Source organism: Dromaius novaehollandiae, chromosome 1, assembly GCF_036370855.1.
Source record: "Dromaius novaehollandiae isolate bDroNov1 chromosome 1, bDroNov1.hap1, whole genome shotgun sequence".
Classification (NCBI taxonomy): domain Eukaryota; kingdom Metazoa; phylum Chordata; class Aves; order Casuariiformes; family Dromaiidae; genus Dromaius; species Dromaius novaehollandiae.
The window spans coordinates 40436559-40455863 of NC_088098.1; the positions used below are offsets into that span (position 1 = coordinate 40436559).

At 40.4% G+C, this 19305-nt stretch overlaps 1 protein-coding gene across 3 annotated transcripts in view; it reads left to right on the forward strand.

Moving 5' to 3' along the window:
* SYT1 (synaptotagmin 1) overlaps nt 1-14867 on the forward strand; it is a 352931-nt gene extending 338064 nt beyond the window's left edge. For all 3 annotated transcript variants that reach the window (XM_064509482.1, XM_064509467.1, XM_064509475.1), the window contains exons 9-10: nt 7420-7553; nt 11703-14867. In XM_064509482.1, the coding sequence (XP_064365552.1) occupies nt 7420-7553; nt 11703-11909 (341 nt within the window). In that variant the 3' untranslated portion in view covers nt 11910-14867. The remainder of the gene's footprint in view (nt 1-7419; nt 7554-11702) is intronic.
* The last annotated feature ends 4438 nt before the right edge of the window (nt 14868-19305 follow it).

Sequence of the window (19305 nt, forward strand, 5' to 3'; positions counted from 1 at the left end):
ATTGTTTTGCCGCTGTGTAACTCTGTTGAAATGAACTGCTTGGCTACAAGGGAGCCGGATCAACTGCCCTTGCTCTGGCAGTAAACTTAATCATAAGCTCATAAGCACTAATTTGTGCTCTTTTCAAATAAGAGTTTTGGCGGCTTCTTTTTTCTTTCTTTTCGGTTTTATGCTACTTTCCCCATCTGGCGCTGTGACATTTGCTGTTACGTTCCGGTTGGAAGCACTGTGGGTGGAATTAGAGGCTCGTCTGCCGGCTGCCGAGCCCTCAGGCCACGGCGAGCATCTCTGTCCCTCCCGTCCGCGGCCGCTCGTCGCGGTGAACCGTCTCCGCCTGGGACACGCAGGCGAGGGAGCTGCTGGCTCGCTGACAGTTTTCCAGCACCTCCTTCCTCCCAGTGCTCTCTGGTTCCCTGGATGCAGCGTTTCAATAACAACTTGATACTCATTTAGCTGCACAGCAGTGGAGAGTTACTTTGAAACGGGGCTTTCCCACACTCTCCATTTCACTATCTTTGTTAGAGGCAGGCTATTGTCAGCTGTTATAAATGCTGACCCCCGTCTCCCCCTGCATAAATGGACTATTGGAATCCATTATTCCTATGGGGGTTTGTCTAACGTTATCGAGTATGTATTTCCAAATGTTTTTGTTTATCCTCTCTTATCGCTTCTTCTGTTAAAGAGGCTTATGGAAATACATAAAGAAACTGAAGCCACCTAACCTGTTGCACTCTGACATATAACACCGCAAGCAGGAAAGAGCCCTGCGTACTCTGGGCGTGCGGCGCCAGCAGCCGTCCACCCATGGGCATCGGCAGATGTTAGCAGCTGCAATAGGGGTCTTTTTAACTAAGCTGTTTACAGCTGTCTGTGGCCACTCTGGCAGCCTGGCTGGGCCAGCTGCAATTTCTTAACTCTGTTCATGGCCAGTTTGCCATGGATGGTGTTTGGAGAACCTGCCAGGCATATGCTTGAGTCCTCAGCACACTTGTTATAGTGATTTTAAAAGGTGCTTTGCTGGCATCAGGCCGGGCCTAGACACTACCTAGGGACCTGCAACTAATACTTTGCTACCCACCTTTCTCTTGTGCATCGGTCAAGTATCAACTTCAGCTAAAGATTTGGCGTATAAACATCAAGTAATGCGCAGCCTCGTGGGGCTGTGGAAACTGCGATGAAGTCCCAACTAAATAAATAACACTAGCCGAGGACTGAACATTATGCTGCAAATAAACTTTAAGATCGAATCAACAATCCTGTTTTCAAGGAAATGTTGCGGATAAGAAAAAAAATACAAACCCTATATTTTGTGCCAAGAGAATTGCTTCTAATGAGAATGTTTTTCAGTGTTTCCCTTGAGACATCAGCTGCTCTTTAAAGATAATGTTCCACCTTTATTTTGCTCATTTGTGGAAGAAGGTAGAAGGCCCAACAGCTTGCGTCAATGAGTATAAACCATAACTTTTACACATTCTAGAATTTACCATAGTGCTTGTACTGCTTCTTGGTAATTGTACCTTATATTGCTTCTTCCCTAGATAACACATATCCCCCCCTCTGGCTTTTCTTCACAATCTGAGGCTTTCCGTTCGCCTAAAAATTATTGGTTTAGACAATTGAGGCACAATATCACTCTAAAGTCATTATTCCAGAGGCCTTAATTATCCCCTGACTTCCACACATGAATAAACAGAAGAAAAAAGTTAAGGCAAATTATCCATGGCCTGAATGCCACAGGCATCATGTGAATCATCGCTCTCTCGGGAGAGAAGGGTTTATAGGCCCGCAGAGGGAGGATGTCCCAAGATCCTTGGGAAAAAAGCAGCAAATCTATGGGAACTACCAGGAAAGTTTGGCCTATTTTGCTCTTCTCCCAGGAGCCCTGCTGCTTTTGATTCCCTGGCTGCAGAAACCACTGCTGCTGCTCACCAAAGGCAGCAGAAAGCACACAGTATTGCCTGTGTCTGAAGAGCATTTGCATGGAGGAGTGATGGGTAAAGGGTGCAACACTGGTTCTTGCTCTCTCCCTGCTCCGGCTGAAGGCATTGGCTTGGCCTTTCCTCTTCTCCCTGGCCAGCCGTGCCGCTGCAGGATGAGCATCCTTATGGCTCTTTAGTACGGGACTGATGACCCACCTCTGTCCTAACTCTGTTTTTGGAGCCATTTATAAAGCTGCGTTTCTGAATCTGATTTTCTTTGGAAAGTGTTGGATCAATTTCCGAGCTCTTCAAGAATTTATTCTGCTTCTTAAAATGGAAACTCTGCTGTCTGATGACACCTTTGCCCTAAATGTCAGTGAATGCGAGCTTTGGCACGGGTTTGGTATAAATTTTCTTCTGATTGGGAAAAACGTGCTGATTAGCACCCAGTTATCCCGAACATTTTGATGACAAAAATACAGCTGAAGGCAATTCTGGCACTGTATTTCTTCTCAGTTTCTACATTTTATTTGAGAATATCTTCTTATTACAGTGTTTTGTCATATGAAACTTTATTCAGCTGTATTTATTACTAGTTTGTTCCGGCTCAGTTTTTTTTCCTATTAATCACATTAGGTTTATTCTAGGCTTGCAGAAGGTTTTGCCTGATCCCATTGCACAGAGCTGTGCACTTTTTTTTTCTTTAAACCGCTACACCCCCCTGCACAGACTCGGGACAGTAATGGCGTATCTAATCAATTTGCAGTGTTTTCCCTGCAGCATTTTTCAAATTTGTCAACTTTCTAGCTGCTTGCTTTTCGTATTTTGATTAGATTACAGAAGCCTTACAAATATTTATCAAAGATCAGCACCATCTTTATGTTTGTGTTCAGAATAAACCCTTGCAGTGAAACCATTCCAAGCTGGATACTTTGTTGACATTTTTCTGCTGAAGATCCATACACTTGGAAAAGTATGTACTAAATTCTGTCCTACCTAAGTGGAAAATGATTTTTCATAAACTACTGATCTCCATAAGAAAATTTTCATGTTAAAATCCACCAACAGTCATTCTCAAGTTCCAGTTTTTCCTCAGATATTTCCATTAGCCGTGATTTTCTTTTTCTGAGATGCAGTATTTTCTTTCAAATGTCAAGCTTACTTTTTTTTAGACCTCTAATAATTAAGTACATCTTGTCTACATCATGACGATGATGATGAACTAGCCTTTATTTTAAGAGGGTTTTGTTTGTAGATTGGTCTTGCAGTCCAAATAAATCAAGAAGGCTTTACCTGTTATTACATACTATTTCAATTATCTTTTAAATAATGTATTGGCGTCTTGCTGTAAACTTCAGGAAAACAAAATATGTCAGTTGGTCCCCCAGTGCTTTAAAAGCTGTTCAGCTAGCCTCCCTTGAGATGCTGTTGTAAAATCCACAGTGCACAATTAGTTATGAATTTTACAGCTTTTTAGCATTCATGGATAGACTGTTAATGAGGGAATAAATAGCAGAATTTTATTTAATCCCACACATTGCCTAACATGAGATGTTAAGCAAGGTCCCTTTAGCAGAGGGACATCTGTAGCATGCTGGATGCAATAGCCCTTCTTCTACGTAGATGGTTAAGGTCCGCCTACAGGTATCTGTGGATGTAGTGTGGACCTAAATCCCTCTTTACTTGAAGGGAACAAAATTGTAGGAAAAAACAGCCTGATTTTCACCTCTTCTAATTTTAAATGTCCGCAATATAACTGGTACATCAAAGCTAATTGCTGCAGGCTTTCCTGGGTAGTCAGTGGAGAGAAATAAATATTTGGGGAATGCAATTCACTTGACCAAAGACAGGTATCTACTCTGGGGTGAGATGATTATCCAGAGTACCTGAAGAGAAATGCTTATTTCTTTCCATTGGCTAGAGATGATGGCATCAGATATAGACATTTACATTTGCTCAAAAGAATTCCACCCTTTACGCCCAATCTGTGCACTTAATGTACAATTTACCATAGCTGGACTACAATATAAGTTCTGTCATCCTTACTAGTCTCACTTATTCAGTGAGGCTATTTACATATTAAAGTATTACTCAGCATGAGTAATGGTGCCAGCACTGAGGTTATGTTACAAGTACAGATAAGAGCAGTTTCCATTAGCAGTAAACTTTATCTCAGAAAAATCACTAGAGACTGGCACTTCCCAGAGATTGTGCTTCCTTTTGAATATCCTCCCTTCTTCCAATAATTGACTCCAAGCAGTTCAGTTTCTGTTATTTGGTGGAACAGAAATCTTTCTTTTCCAGAGATTTATTTGTGAAGTGGCAAGAAAGTGTGTGCTTCAGTATCAGACTGTCTGTGTCCATCGCAAGCAAATAAATTACTGGAGGGTTAAGGGAGTGAGCGATAATGTGGAGGGATAACAGAGAGTGCAACTGAAGATAATGCAGGGTTTGGGCATTCATATATGAGACCCAGAGGAATAAAGAGAGGGGAGAACCAGTTAAGTCCAGGCTACTTGGATAATAGAAAGTGGATGTACAGTCTGATGAGGATAAACTCAGCTGAAATCTCTAATGACACATCCACTTACTTGAGCTGGACACCCTGTTCTGGTTTGCAGCATTTCTGTGATTAGTAAAATAAAAGTTATTTAATATTTTCCTCTGCAATTAGAATTAGAAATGTGATTTCATATAGGTGACGTTTAATTTGTATTTGGTTTGGCATAACAATTTTGCACTCAGATTGCTCTTAAAAAAAAAAAAAAAAAAGCAAGTACAAGGATACTGGCCCGCATGATGTACCCCGCTGCTGTGCTCTATTTGGGATCACTGCCGTTGCTGGTTTTGCACTACAGTGGCAATCTCGTACCATTTGGATCTTTGCTACTAAAACTGGCTTTTCATTGAGCTTAACTCAAAATAAATCATCTGATGGTAGCACATGAAAAAGAAACCACAGAAACTGAGCTTCTCTGTCTGGTCCCACGTCCATGAGCTATCCAGGGTCAGATTTTGCTCTAATGCCAGTGTGAAGATAGAAAATCTATTAAAGTCAATAGAAGCAAATCATTTTAAGTGAGTGTGCAAGCAGTCCCCAAGCATTTACATACACTTGAATTCTAGGTTAAAAATAGTTTTCTCCAAAATATGGCATGTTTTTATAAATAGGAATATATTTCTGCACTGCTATATAAACCATTACTATGGAGTTCTTGATGGGCATATGAAAATCCGTCCAATCTGTGTATATGGTCCATACACGCACAGAGGTCACTAAATGATTGACTTCTTATAACTACTAAATTCATTTCAATGGTATTCTTCGGTTCTAATACCCTGAATAATAACAACATATTACTGCTCTGCTTAGCCTTCCAGCTCACTGTAGTTCTTTAAGTTATAGTCTAACAGCATCGTATCTCATTTCCATATTTTAACACACTACCACTGGCTTCTTAACTGATGAATTTTCTTACTATTTATTGTCTGTACCTAAAAATGTCTTTTTTGTATGTCAAAACAATTGTACATTTGGCATGGAGCCTCAGCAAAAGTGATGAGATCAGTGAGTTCTTCTCAAGTATCAACTAATGTTGAGGGACTCCAGGTTTTCCCTGTTTTCCACCTTCAAAACCCTATAAGCAGTGATGTTGAATCGAGTATTCAAGAGGAAACAGAACTCTGTTGCCTTTTTGTTAGCAATGATGCTCCTCACATAGTACTCCTTAATTCATACACTGAGCAGCCAAAGAGAACCCTTGCAATCGCCTGTCTAGCCTAGAGCATAGAGCTACCCAGATTTAATTTGTATTTGAATTTGAATCTTTTGGGGGAGAGAGAAGTCTTAACTCTCTGCAAGAGAGTTCACCACAAGCATTGAGAAGCCATTCCAGTGGCTAAGTAGTCTCACTACTAAAATATGTGCCTATTTCTAAGTTAGAATTTCTCTGGTTTCTTCGAACAGACTTTGGATCTTATTAGACCTTTGATTGCTGGCTGGAAGTGTCCACCGCCAAAGTTATGTTCCCTTCATAGGTACCGCAGACTGTGAGCAAGCCACTCCAGTAACTTCGCTGCTCTGAACTCCTAGGGCTTTCACAGTAAGGCATATTTTGACTGTAGCCAAAAGCAATTCTTCTCAGATACTCCAAGCATGAGCTTCATTAGACAGTCTTAAAGGATGGTTAGTTCAGTGTGATAATATTTAATTTCAGTGTTCTTTTGTCTTTCTTCCATACCCTGATCCTTTTCTCAGAAGGGCAAAGAGAAGCTCTTTCCCTTGATAGCTCACATTCAGGTGCTCTTAGTTTGCACCACAAATGACTTGTGGCTGGCAGGAGTTTTGTGCGACTCCCACCAAGTTGCTCGAGGAAAGGCTTCCCTAAACCTACATCACAGTTCAGCTCCCTAAAGCCAAGAGAGGTAACCTACCCGGATTTTGGTGTAACATACTGGTTGTTGGAAAAGATGAGCTTGAGTCTCTTCAAACAGAGTTTCATGCTAGGCCTAGACAAGAAGATGACTGAACTCAGTGAAAGTACTGCTAATTTACACCACCATGAAAGAGGAACTGCAAGTTCCTTCTCTAAATAGGAACATGGTTCCTGCAACAGGTTAAAGACTGATACCTCCATTTTTTTTAAGCAGGCAAAATTTCCGTTGGAAGTGTAACCACTGAGATATCACTTCACAGCAGTAACTGCAATGAGAATTTTGCTTGTGTGAGAAATATTTGATGAGGCACTAAATCAGTTCTGTTACTTGGCCGCCAGAAGTCACACAAAATAACAATGGGAATTCAGTAGAGAGTCGCAAAAACAATTCATACTTTATGTGGATATTGTTGCCTGAACTTTATTCTAGCTGCATGTAGCACTAAGATACAGAATGGGTATTTAAGGGACAAAGTCCTTTACTGCCATGTAATCTGGCTGCGTGCCAGACTAATAGATGCTACGCTATGTCAGTCACAACCCACCAGGGAGGTGAGAGGATGGGAAAAACAGCAGCATCTTCGCAGGAGAGCGATGGGAAGAGCTGCCTGGCGGTTAGAGAGCGGCCAGCCGCTCCGTGCCCAGACCACCACGCACTTGCTTTCAGCAGCGTTCATGGGGCTTAAAGAAAACCATCCCGCCGTGCCAGGGCCCATCGCAGAGAAACCTTTCCAGTAAGTAAATAACATTTAAGGAAGACATTTCCAGTACAGCTCATGAAGTACAGAACAGAACCAGGTGGAAATTTACCCCTCCCTAGTGCTCTTAAGGAGATAATATAATAAAAGTCTGTGCATTATTCCACCAGGAACACTTTGTAATCTTACAGGAGTTATTTTCCTTCCCCACATTGCATGTAATGGAAGTGAACACTTTGTGTAAATACGTGGTGTTTGTTGTTAAAGATATTTCTTTTTTTTTTCATCAAATCTGGGGGATTAGAATCTGTAGAAAACACACAGAACTACCTTTCTTACCCCTTCCTCTTCTCTGCGATTATCTAGATCCCTATGTGAAAATCCATCTGATGCAGAATGGTAAGAGGCTGAAGAAGAAAAAGACGACAATTAAGAAGAACACCCTGAATCCCTACTACAATGAGTCGTTCAGCTTTGAAGTACCATTCGAGCAAATTCAGGTAATGTCAAACAGTGTTTTGTCTTCTCTCTGCATTCCATTTCTCAGCCCTGATAAATATTTAACAGGAACCTTGTTAATTATCACATGTGCATGCCTTCATTAGCACCTAGGTGCCAGCCCTGCGCTACATTAGATGAGTGTGACTGCTTCAAGAGGGAACAGATAAAATGCACAGTACTTACGAAGCTTTGATTCATCAGCGAGAAATGGATAACTGACATTTTATGTTAACAGAAATGGATTCTGGAAAAAAAAAATTCCACAGGGAGATAGTGAAGAAATGTGCCCGCAGAAAATGTAGAGATAAAAGAAAATGAATATACAGCAATTTCCCTCATATTATTTGAAATGCTAAATTGGCATCATCAGTCACATTTGTGTTACCTATGCATTTATAGTTCCTGTTTGTTGAAAGTATTGCAGCATCTGTCTTGAGTAAAACATGCTATTTAATCAGAAGGTTTTTTCAGTTTTCCACCACATCACAAAAATTTTTTCAGTGGTTCCTGTGTCCCTTGGAAAGACATTTAATAATCTCAGTGGTCAGGACTGCAGTATCTGTTTTCTTGGCAATTCAGTGAGGTTGTAGCCCAAAGAGTTCTCCAGGGGCTGTTCTTGGAGAGACCAGTGCCTAAAATGAGGGCCCTCAGAAGGCAGCCCACTGAGCTGGAAGTCATCTACGCTAGCCATGGAAGATGCCAGGAAGAGGGATCGTGCCGTTTGTGTCAGGGATTTAGATACCTGCCTGTGGGCTACTGGGAGGCAAGTCATCTCTCACTCAGGATTTAACTTCTCCTGATGTTAACTAACCTTTTCTCACAGGAGAAGGGGTGGAGGTGTCCTTAGCCAACCCAGAGCCATGTGGGAAGCCCACACCCTATTCCCTGCCCTTCCTACATGGATTTGTACCTGTATATTCAAAGCCTCAAGCATGTACTCTAATGACCTGTGGCTACAGCTTGCGGTGGGAGCGTGACACTTGTTTCTTCTTAAATAACGAAGTACATGACTGGCTGAAGTTGCCCTGCAAGCTGGGTGGTTCACTTGGAAAAGGAGAGACCTTGGGTCCATCCTCTGATCCCGCTCGTGTAAACCACACGACCATCAGTGGGAAAGTGGGAAATCCAGTGGGACCTATTTCCCATTGACTTTAATGGAAGTTAGTCTGTGTGCTTGTGAAAAAAATCTCATAATAAGCATCAAAGAACAGGCCTTTGGCAGCATTAGGTGTATTCTGTAGGTGCTTGGGCATTTTGTCTTCTAATCCTAAATCAGTTTTGGAAAGTGGTCATAGGACCTTTAGAAAGAGTTCTAGTTTAACTGCTCAAAATTGTGCTTTTTTTTTTTGGTAAGTTTGTTGGACTGAATTTACAGCTATTTACTTCAGTATATAGCCTCAATTTAAAATCTGTAATTATGGGCTTTGGTCATATGCCAATGTATTTTGAAATTAGTTATAAAAGACTGTATTTAGAAGTGATTTCATTATGGTTTTTGAAGTAATTTCATCATTAGAAAAACACATTTTAAATGTTATTTAGAATTAACAGTGTAAGAATCACTGTGACCTTTGGCTAATTCATGTGTAAGTCATTAAGTAAACTTTCACTTTCAAATAAGAAAATAACAGTTACTCCAGTTTCATAATGGTTTGAAAGCAAAGACAAGATAGCTCATGGAAGGAAAGCAGAGCTGATTTTGCGCTAAAAGCAGCTCAATAGCAGTGCAGCCATGGAATTTGAAAAGAGGCAAACGTTAACAATTTTCAACAATTTGATAGCAAATACAGATTCTGGCTAAGGGAAATGCGTATGTAAGCTCATATTCAGCGCTGTGCATTATCACAGGATGGTGGAAAGAAAGTCATGGTGGAGCATCAGGTTTTAAAAACAAAACCTTAGAAGAGAGGTTACATCTTGCAAGGCCATGGGAGGTCCCTCCAGGAAGCCAAGCCCTATTGATACAGGCAGATCACATTTTGCCACTTTCAAGACAGACCACAGCCGTAGGTAGCAAAGTGGTCACGTCTCCAGAGCCTTTCGCTCCCAGGAATGCCCCTTGACAGCAAAGAAACTGCTAATCCCGGTGTTTGTTAGCAGAGGTGGTGCTTTTCACTAGCACTGGTTGTTTTTTTGTACTGCAGCTGTTTCTTCCATGTGCAGTACCAAGGGGCACAGATGCTCACATTTCCTTGTAGGTTTAAGCCAGAGACCATGAGCTGAAAGTCATCTCAAGAGTTAATCATCTGAGCTAGCTGTTCTTACAGCTTTATTGATCAACGAATAAGTGCCTTTGTTTACAATGCCCATTGTTTTGCTATGATTAACAACAAAAAAAATCCAATAGTAACTAGCTTCTAGGTACAGCAGGCAACTTTTTTGTACCATAAAATAATAGTCTTATGCCTACTTTCTATGTCTGTGATTGTACTATGCATCTAAAACAGAAATGTTCATTTGGGGAGGTGCCATCAACATTAAAAGTGAGGATATTGCAAACAGCAACACTGAAACAGCATTTTGGTATCTAGAAATACTTGCTTAAGGATATTGCCTTTTATCATGAGTGCTCTGGGGAGAGAGTCTTGAGTCGGAGGTACACTTTTGTCATCAGCAGCTATGTAAATACTTTTGTGCCTGTTGGAAGCATCTCTTTCTCTGGCTCAGTGATTTGTACAATCTTCTAAGGGAACCTCACGAGTCTGGTCTTGCAGACATGCTTAAAAGAGTAAATTACTCTTAAAAGATTAATTCTATTACTAGCAATGAAATTAAATGTGCTAATAAGAACTCCAGGATCTACTTTTATTTAAAACCTTAAATTTAAAAGCCTGATGCTTGAGAATAAAGGCTTTTCTGGAAGAAATGTGTCTCAGTGCATTTCTTCCTCCAATTCAAGAAACCTGTATGTGGAATGAGGAGATGTGTGTATTTATTATGGGATGGAACAGAGTCAGGAAAAGAGCTGTATGTTCATCTTTAAAAATTGAAGTCTCTGAGGAGAAGTGTTTACTGTTAAGCAAAATCAGTCCAAAGCTGTAAAGTCTTAGATGCTGTTGAGGAAAACACCATGCTGCTGGAGGAATAGCTGTCTGTGCTGTTCTGACAAATTTTAATGACTTGATTGAGAGGAGTGAGTGCATGTGCACGCAAACACGTACGTGAATACCTAACTTGAACATCACCTCTCAATTTGCCCCTGTCTAAGTGAATGGAAAATTGTCTATGAGCTCTGACAGATGGGCTCTCACAGATTTTGTTGGAATAGTTTAACCGTGTTTGCCAGTGGTTACTGTTCCTACAGCAGAAGTGGTACTCCAGCACCAGCACAGTCGCAGGTCAGACGCTAGTGCAACTGGCAGAGCTGCTGTGTCAGAGCCCTGAAACAGTATAGTTTACGCTGCTTTCCAACGCCGCTGAGCATGCAGGCTGTTTTCTTGGTGCCTGGATATAAATACACACACACAATACATGCATATTGCGCGCGCGCAGGCACACACACACACACACACACACACACACACACACACACACACACACACACAAATATATGTATGTATATGTATATAAACTGTGTGGGCTATCTTCTGAATTTACCTGCAAGTGACTGACCAGCATGCTGGGTGGCTGGGACAGAGTTTAGAAGTAGAAGGGCAACTAACAGCATAGAGTAAGATGTTGCAAATGATACCTTGGAGCAAAGGCATTTCTGAATTGCACCTGCTGAGTTCAACTTACTTAATAATGATGTGTTAAATTGCACTACTTTTCATTTAGCGTAGCTTAAGATCTCCCTATTAGCTCTGCAGACCTCTAACAGACTGATTCTTCAATAACAACAAAAAAATCCACAAGTTGTTAATCCATTAAAGGAAAAATACTGCCTTGATTCCCATATGAGGTTCTGTGATACAAGGGGGCAAATTTCAAGTGAACATGGAGGTTTTGAGCCTGATTTCATTTGGAAGACTCAAAAGAAGTAAACATTGAAAGCTTTGAATTGAATTTGCTTATTGTTGGGTGGAATCTGCTCCGGCTGCCACTTGCCCACTTCGTATACGCAGCGTCTGAATTGTAGTTGTCTGTCCCTGAGATTCATCCCTGCCCCTTCCCAGCATGCTCACCGGTCTTTCTTTGTCTCATTTTAGAAAGTGCAAATTGTTGTGACTGTTTTGGACTATGACAAGATTGGCAAGAACGATGCCATCGGGAAGGTCTTTGTGGGCTACAACAGCACTGGCGCGGAGCTGCGACATTGGTCAGACATGCTGGCCAACCCCCGGCGGCCCATCGCACAGTGGCACACCTTACAGCCCGAGGAAGAGGTAGATGCCATGCTGGCAGTCAAGAAGTAAATTAAATTAAATTAAATTACAAAAAAAAAAAAAAAAAAAAAAAAAGAAGAAGAAGCAGCAGCAGCCTTTCTGCATTTGCCCACATAGTGCTCTTTAGCCAATATCTGTAAATACCTCAGTAATATGGGTCCTTTCATTTCCAGCCATGTGTTCCTGACACAGATCAGTTGTACTTTTAAAATCCTGTTTTAATTTGCACAACTTTAAATGTAGAGAGCCCTCTAAAGGCGCTTCATTTCACCACTGCCCCCCAGATCTACTCTTCTTTTAAGCAATATGATGTGTAGATAGAGCATGACAGAAATTATTTAATGTATCACACAGTTGTATATATTCACCAGTATGCTGAGAATTTATTTCTAGTTTGTGTATTTGTATGTTGTAAGCGTTTCCTAATCTGTGTATATCTAGATGTTTTTAATAAGATGTTCTATTTTAAATTATGTAAATTGACTGAGATATAGGAGAGCTGATAATATATTATAGGGTAACTATTGTATCGTCTGCATTCCGGAAAAAAATTCCAACTTGTAAGGCACTAGTAGTGTTACACTGACATCTTAAAGGACAACTTAAATCTGAGCTTTCAACTGAACCATTCTAATAACACGCTACGCATACACAGTGAATCTTGGAGGGGCAAATCCCATTTGGCAGACACCTTTCACAGGCAACTTAGCATGATCTGAGCAGCTCCGTGGCTGACCTCGAGGAAACGTAGCCAGAAGCCAGGAGAAAATTTTTTTCTGTATATATTCCAAAATGAACACACAACAGACTGAAATGGCTTTAGATTGAAAGTTGAGGAAGCAGGTCCATAGGAGGCGACAACCTCATCAACCACCCGAACTGACAGCGTTGCAGGGTTGTGCAGGGCCGGGGGGTGGGCGAGGGTGGGGGGAGATTCAGCAGTCGTGGCGTGCTGCTGTGAAACCAAGAGTAGCTCTCCGTTATCACCTTTATACAAAATTTGCATACTGTGAATTCCATCCACGATTTCACATGATAATGAGTTTGCACATTAGACTTTGTAACAAAATATTTTATTATACTAACTCAGATTAAGAAGGAATGCAGAATATTTTTTAGACACAGCCGTGTGAGTTTATTATACAAAATAGTTTCATGGTAAACAGACAGTATTGTAATCCCATCAGAAGATGACAAAATTTAGCCATAGTTCTAAATGCACTTCAAAGTAAGCCAAAAGAGAACAGCTAGTGACCTTTTATATACTATTTATACTAAAGTTTTAATTTGTCCTTTAAAAAAAAAGTGAAAACAAACAAAGAACAAGTTCTAGAAAACTGAAGCAACCTCTTCTGTATACTAGATGCTCGTTTCAGGAGGAGTTTTTAAATGTTTTCAATGTTATTATGTAGTAAATGGCACTATTATGAAGCTATTAGTCATTCCATAAGAGTCTTGAAAGACTGCTCTGTGTATCACTGTGACTGCCGTGTGTGCTTAGAAATGTAGTTTTCTCAGTGGATAGCAATCAATTTATTCTGTAGTGATATTGTAATAATACTGCCATTCCCTTCTACTGCACTGCCGAAGGACCGCATAGCAGAAGCAGTTCTAGTTATTACGGACCAATTTAGAACTGGCGAGCTATGCAGGGGACAAGGATGTTATATAGACTGGGTTGACCACGCAGCATTTTGTCAAGCCCTGTGCAATATTCTACATTTCCAGCCCTCCCCCTCTCCCCTCTCCCCCCCCCGTTGTAGACAGTCATCTTACGGCTAGACAGCATGCCATCTCAGCTTGTAGCATCTCATCAAGTCATTTAGGGCATCGCTTCGATCTTATGCACCATCCTTTGAGGCCCCTTGTTTATCTTTCCAAGCTGTGAATATATTTATAATGCTTTGAAGATTAATTATTTTCAGCACCACAAGCTACCCCAGAAATGTGGAATTGCTATACCTTTTGGAGGGAGGCATGAGATGTTAACTATTAATCATCTTATCATTTGTATCTAAAAAAAAATATTGGGGGGGGAGAAAAAGAAGATGGATGTGATCACAGAATTCTGTACTGAAAACTAAATTCTACAACCTGCTCTGCTCCTGAGAGAGGTGTGACAGTCCAAGGGGGTCAGTGAGATGGCCAAGCACCAACATTTTCAGTACACTGCGGGTAAAGGAAGCAGCAAAGAAATGGGAGAAGAATTAAAAAAAAAAATCCAAATTGCTCCCCACCTCCAAAAGTAAGAATAGCAAGATCCATTTTTTCTTGTTTTTACATGAAACATGGAAAAAACACAAGTGAGACATTTTCTGATCTAAACAGGCGCATACATGCAAAGCATCAAGCTGGAATACTTTAAAATCTTAACCTTAAGGACCAAACCCCACCAAAGAGAAGAAGAACTAGACAGACAGATTCCCAGCATGAGAACAGATATTCAGCTTCATGATACCAACTTTAAGTTGTTCATTCAGGATAGCTGCAGGTTCAAACTGCCAGAGCCGATGCATTGTGCTAAGGTATCCTTAATGCTTTCTTTTCCTACACTGCCAGACTGAATGTCACCATAGAATTGGTTTGCAATGTACTACGAGTCTCAGAGACTGAACCTGCTATATGACCAAGATGACATTTTCATCCTCAGAGAAGCCACATGTACCTTTCTGACAAAGCTGTGTGAAGTATTAGAATCTGATGCTGTAGAAAGATCCTAGTTGCCTTTGTGTATATTTACTGCCTGCTTGAGTGTTTCTCTGTGTGGGTTTTCTCTGTATCTTGTAAAAATGTTTGGGGTGTTTTATCCTGCCATATCGCTCGTGGCCCGCGAGCTGACAACTTTAGCTGTATTTTACCTTCATTTTTGATGAGGTGGTTTATATTTTGTTTCACTTTGTGTAGTGACTTCCCACAGTAGTTTTCCAATTGTCGTTAAAATAACATACATATTACACAGATATTCAATAAAAATGTTTTATTTGTTGATGTTTTTGTGTTTCTCTTCTGACTTAAAGTTAAAAAAAATTTTTTTTTCACCCTAAAACTAACTTTAGCACAGCCATAATCTAGCAAGTTTTCCAAATGTGATGGCTGCTTCACCTGCAGAGGTGCTGCAAACCACTGCTTTCCCCAGTGTGTCACAAGACCCTGAGCCACAGCCAGGCGCTCGCCAGTAGAGGAGTTCTTCATCTCTTTTGCTGACCAAGAGGTATTACCCTGTTTTCCCAAGGATTATGATTATTTGGCCTCCAAAAATATCATTCTTTATCAAAACAAAGGCTAGTTTCTATACAGTGACAAAAACACCAAGTAGTGCCCCACGCAGTACTCTAGTGACTTGCATTACAGCAGTGGTAGAGGTTTCGGTTTGGAGGGAGATGGTATAGTTTAACCTAGATGCATGAGCTGCTTCTAAGCTGGCCACAAAATCAAGTTTCTTGCAGCCTTAAGATCATTAAATAAGAGATTAATACTGTTTATGGAAAAAACAATGTGGGAGGAAGAGAATCCACAAATCAAAAATGATCAAAACAACGTTGTGCTACAAAGCATTTTAAGTTCCTGAGCCTATCAAGAGAAACAGCCCCAAAAAACTGTAGCCATGTTTGTTTTATATAACTGTTTTCTGCAGCAATCCCTGTTACTCGGCTCTCAAAGGAAATACGCCCATTCCTCTCAGGAACTGCATTACGGTAATTGCTGATGTGTACCCTTTTAACCACAGCCATTGACTGCACCAAGGCTTACTAAGAATGAGTGTATTTTGTAAGTATTTCCAGGGCAGACCGCTTTCCCTTGCCCCTGTTTTCCCTCAGCATGTGCTCCCTTTTCTCCCAGCTGTTTTTTTTCCCATTACCTAGAGTCAGTGAGCACCAAATGGATGGGATGCCACTTCACCTTCAATCTCTCAGCAAGCGAGGGCAAGCCAACATCTCCGGGAGGCTCTCAGTGCCAAAGCGAGTTTGAGAGCAGCTGCTACAGACCTGCAGGGAGGTGCTGCCTCTTTGGTTTGCAGGAGCTGAGGTAACACTCCCAATCCTTCTCTGTACTTCCATACAGATACCAGCAGGCACCACATTACGGAGTCAGGAGATGCTGCTGGTCCTTTCTCCTACGAGGTGGTCCTTCCTTCGTCATCCAAGGTGCTGCAAGATCAGACCAAGCGTGTACTTCCCTATAAGCAGCAGTTTGCTTAAGAATGGACTCAAATCGTAGGTTATCAATGTAAATAAATAAAAACACTTTGATCCTCTACGTATTGGACATTGTTGCTCATGTTGAGATTACCAAAATGACATCTTTGTCAATCAAAATGAGTTCTTCTAACAGAGCTAATCGGGTAAAGCTAGTGGTTACAACTAATGTAAGGAAAAATGCTTCATATAATAGTTGTTATACTAAGCGGGAAAAGCAGCAAAAATTACCAATTTTATTCAGTTCATTTAACCCCTAATCAACTGTCAAGAAAAGCATTCTTCCCAACTGACAGACTCAGTTACCAAAGCAAAGGATCTACATTTTTCGATCACTCTTCACATCATGAGTCAATGAAAGTTAATTGCCTGTTATTTATGCAAAGCAAGAATTAGATCATTATATTTTCTGATTACTCTAACAGTCAATTCCCTTATTTATTTATGCATTAGCATTTTCACTCCAGGCTCCCAGTTCAGTTTTTTTTATACACAAACTGTCCTGCTTTTCATACATCTAGCAAATTCTTGTCCAGCCCCTATTTTTAGTGTCAGTTAGAAGCCAAACTTTGTTTTGGTTGCTTTCAAAAAGTAAAAGAAATTATATTGAAATATTTTTCTGTATATATCATGAAGAAGAATTTTTTCTTACACTGCTTTGTTTTCTGTTTAATGATTGCTTTGATGGCACCTTTTTTTAAACATACCTAGCAGTTTTACCCAATCTTAGTGACCATTACTTTATGTGCAGTAAGTCCTTTTACACTCAATGTAGCGAATATTTTTAATATTGCACAGAAAAATAGTTGCAGCAGTACATGAAAAACTAGTGCAGGAAGAAATTTAACTCTATAAGGTACTTTGTGACTGACACCCACGCAATATTCTCAGACACAAGAGACATACTAAGAAGTTTACTTAAAGATCTTGCTGTGTTCAATCTAAAAAGAAAGTTCTATAAACTAGAGGATGTTCTAGAGATACTTCATGGTGCTTATGAAGAGGCCAGATATGCTGGGCGGGGGCGGGGCGGGGGGGTGAAGAGTCTTCTTCCAAGCTTTTTGGGTGGGGAAAAGATGGAGGGGCAGGTGGTTTAAGCTTTTTGTTTTATGCATGCGCTATGCCAATAGCATAATAAGCTCTTGATCAGTCATCTAGACAAAAAAAAAACAAATAAACAGAGTTTCATCTTCCAACAGAACCAGACTCATTTTGACAGCTCACATTTAATTTCACTCAATCATTTCAAAACTTCGTATACTGTATTATTACTTACAAAAGAACAACAAAAGCATTCAGGATATGATACACTGGTGTCACACACTGAAAAGAGGCGACATCAGGTTTTGTCAAAAAATCGAAAGACCAATGCACAAAAGTGGCAGAGTATTCTCTGATCTGCTGATCAAGATTATCCCACAATCCTGCACAAATGTCCTTGTTCTCCCAGAGTCCAAGGACACTTCTCTCCTTATTCATGAGATACACTTACCTGTACTTACTCTAGCAGCTTTCTTCTTTCGTGTCTCTCTTTCCTAAGAACAGCACCAACTATCACTAAGAGGTTGTTCCAAAACACTGAAAATGGATCTGTCATCGATGAACTCCAAACTGGGCTTAGGGTATATTTGTCTTCTCTCGTAGACCATTGATCAGAGGGAGGAGGGGCTGTGGCTGTAAATCCTGACTGAAAGGCTGACAGTTTGGAACATGGCATGTTACGCTGAAGTCAATTATTTCACGCTTAGTCAGAAACATTATCATCCGCTCATTCTTGCCACAGACAGACTCTGAGGTTCAGTAACTTACATCCCGCTCAAAACATTTTCTTCTTTGCAAAACTGGCAATATTATTAAACCTACTTTTCGGACATATTCTCTGTGACATTCACAAAGTCAAATGGCTTTCATGTATTTTCTTTCTTTCATATACTAGGTTGCCTCCACTGTTTAACTCAGTTAAGAATTTCAAAGCTAACTCCTTGAAGTTATTAAAAGTGGCTAAATTGCATAATTGGCTCTAACAATCTACTTCTTGCTTGAGTAGCCTCTATCAAACTTCTCATGGTTTCACTCACTCCTCTCCAACCCCACAGCGTGATCTCTCACTGATAGACAAATGCCCTAATGGAAGGTTATCAAGGAAATTAAGTAATCACAGGGTTAAGTGGTAGAGTTCTTTTTATGGATTACAAATAGGTCAGAAAAAAACCCAGAGATTAAATGCACAAACTTCAACACAGTATAAGATTAACAGTGGGGTGTTAAGAGGTTCATCGTTGTGGTTGAATATTTATTAATGATCTGGAAAATAGAGCTGAAAGATGAGTTGGCAAAATTTACCAATGGCTTAAAATTGTTTCAGCTGGAACAGATCTAAATTATAAGGCTATCTTCATCTACTGAGAATTAAAGCATTCAGATGGGCACTTTAACCCAAATATTATTGTTCGCTTCTTCTGGACAAGCTGTGAACAGAACTGTTCTTAGAGATGATCTCAAACAAGAAGATCAGAAAGTAGGAGAGCTGTTCAAGCCATTAATGACAATGAAGGTAGAATCTCTTTTTCTTACAGGAATTACTAATAGAAAAAACAGACCTTTCTTCTCAATAGTTTCCAACGATGCACATGAAAGCATATGATGAAGTGGGAGTACAGAAAAGGTATTCAGATTACTAACTTCACATACATTTTTAAACTTCATGCACATTATTTGGAATACATTTAGTTGTAGAAATATTTTGCAAATCCATAGGACATGTCAGTACGTCCCAGCGCAGTACTGTATAGAGGTACTGTGGACCCTGGAAGGAGCAGGCGCATCAGGGCACTGGTATCCCAGCTGGGATGCCTCCTGACGTAACATCCTCTGTGCAAATGTGTCAAAATGCTTTTCAGCATTCAAAACTAATCCTTGAAAATTACCTGTTGGAAAACTGGAAAATATTACCCTGATAAAAGCTGTTATATGATCTGGCATAGAATAAGAAATTTTCCATGGCAGCTGAAGCAGGTAAGTCTCTGTAGCTCAGACACAGGGTATAAAAAGGGTTTGAGAGGATCTCTGGCAGGAAGAAGCTGTGAGAAATAGATCTAAAAACAGCCAACCTTGGGGGAAACATAAGACACTTATTAAAATTAACAGAAAAATAAACATGGGGCAAATGAATAAATGTTTCCTAGCTACAGACTTTTACCATACTAGAACTAGAGCAAAAGTATCTAGCT